A 1,734-nucleotide genomic window follows, 5' to 3' on the forward strand; every position below is an offset into this window, starting at 1 on the left:
GAGCGCTGCGTTGCCCACGCCCCCCCCCGCCGCCACCGGAGCGGCTCGGCAGAGCGATGGGTTTACTGGCGGCTCAAGGAGGCAAGCGTGGCTCTGAAGGTGTAAGGGGAGACGGCAGCAGAGAACTGAGCAGCACCACGGGGTCATTTTCTCATCTTGTCTGGTAAAAGCCTGTTCTGCCAGCAGTTTAAAACAGATGCAGTCAGCATTTAAAAAGAGCATTGAAAAGAGGCACTGCCAGGGAGTTTTAGACCCTAAATTTAAATTCCGGAAAGGGGAGGGATATCTTTTTACAAGAGTGAATTTCTTTTTTCCTCCCAATGAGAAAAAAAATCCATTATTGCTACTGCTAGGGAATGCTTCGGAGTCAGAGCAGCCGGTGCTCGGTGCCGGTGCCCGAGCAGTGGGCTCTGATGAGACGGACGCTAAGTCACGGAGTTTCCCCGCCCGCCCCGAGCGAGGTGTGCGCTACGAGCAGCGCGCAGCTGGGACACGCGCAGGAGCCTCTCACCCGCCCGGTGGCACGCTGATTAGTAACCAGCGGATTAAATGTGATCTTTATCTTGCCAATATCCCCTAATCGGCACCGGTTCTCCAGGATTTGACATCCCGTGTTGCACGGAGACAGAAGGGCCAAGCCAGGAGGCAGCATTTGTCACCCAAAAGGCACCCAAGCCCCGGCAGCTTTCGCAGCTCTGTTTGACAGGGCTCTGCAGGGAAAGGGGAGCTCGGTGTGTTTGCCATCGCTGCTCCCAACACGTGGCAGCCGGTGCAAAACCGGGAGCGCAAGCGCCCGAGCAGCGAAGGACCTCGCGAGCACTGTCCGCTCTCATTGCCCCCCTGCTCCCCGGCGCTGTGCGCAGTGCCTCTGGGCGCTGGCTCGTTTACTAACGGGCAACCACCCGCCATCCGGGTACCGCCCTGGGACTTACCGCCGGTTTGGAGCCCACCAGAGGCCCTGGCTGTGGCGCAAAAGCAAAACGTAACTGAGAGCCACGCGTTTTTGGTGCCCCGGCGCAGGCAGCCCTCGGCGAGGTTCACGCTGGCTTCGGTGCCGCCACGTTGCCAACAGGCAGGAGCCTGCTGGAGCCTCCTCACGAAGGGAAGGTACCTGCAGCACCCATGGGTGCTCGGACCAGGCTCTGGGCCTTACCTTCTCGCTCCATCCCCATCGCGAGACACTTCTGATAGCGGCAGTACTGGCAGCGGTTGCGCTGGCGCTTGTCGATCAAGCAGTCCTTGTTGTCACGGCAGGTGTAGGTGAGGTCTTTCCGCACCGTGCGCTTGAAGAAGCCTTTGCAGCCCTCGCAGCTGTAAACCCCGTAATGTTTACCTGCGGGGGGATGCGACCCGGGTTAAAAGGACCCACGAGTGTCCCGGTTGCCCCCAGCTCTCCCCTTTGCCCTCCTTCCCCACAAAGACCACCAGCTCTTCCCAGGGCCTCTCCCAGCCGTGTCTGGGGGAAGCAGAGGTTTCTCAGAGCTGTGAGCTAAAGAGCAGCGGCTTCACCTTGACTTGAGTTCCAGAAAATGGGGATGCCCTCCACGGGCCACAACCTGCCTTACACCCAGGAGAAGCCCTTGCCGTTTCTTAGCCGTACATGGGGGGTGAGGCAGCACAGCGGTGGAACGGGGGGTGGCCCCTGTGTCACCAAAATCGGGAATACACCTCGTAACACCAATGTAGTGTTAGAAGGCAGGCATTCTTCCTTTTCAGCGCTGGGAACACGGTCAA

The 1,734-nt window shown here is 59.4% G+C and overlaps 1 protein-coding gene across 1 annotated transcript in view; it reads right to left on the reverse strand.

The window, feature by feature from the left end:
• LOC104619621 (retinoic acid receptor RXR-alpha) overlaps positions 1-1,333 on the reverse strand; it is a gene marked incomplete at its 5' end in the record, with an annotated part of 27,562 nt that extends 26,229 nt beyond the window's left edge. The window contains one exon of the mRNA XM_010285560.1: positions 1,154-1,333. Coding sequence (XP_010283862.1) covers positions 1,154-1,333 — 180 coding nt within the window. The remainder of the gene's footprint in view (positions 1-1,153) is intronic.
• Between the last annotated feature and the right edge of the window lie 401 nt (positions 1,334-1,734).

Source organism: Phaethon lepturus, unplaced genomic scaffold (assembly GCF_000687285.1).
Source record: "Phaethon lepturus isolate BGI_N335 unplaced genomic scaffold, ASM68728v1 scaffold30484, whole genome shotgun sequence".
Lineage (NCBI taxonomy): Eukaryota > Metazoa > Chordata > Aves > Phaethontiformes > Phaethontidae > Phaethon > Phaethon lepturus.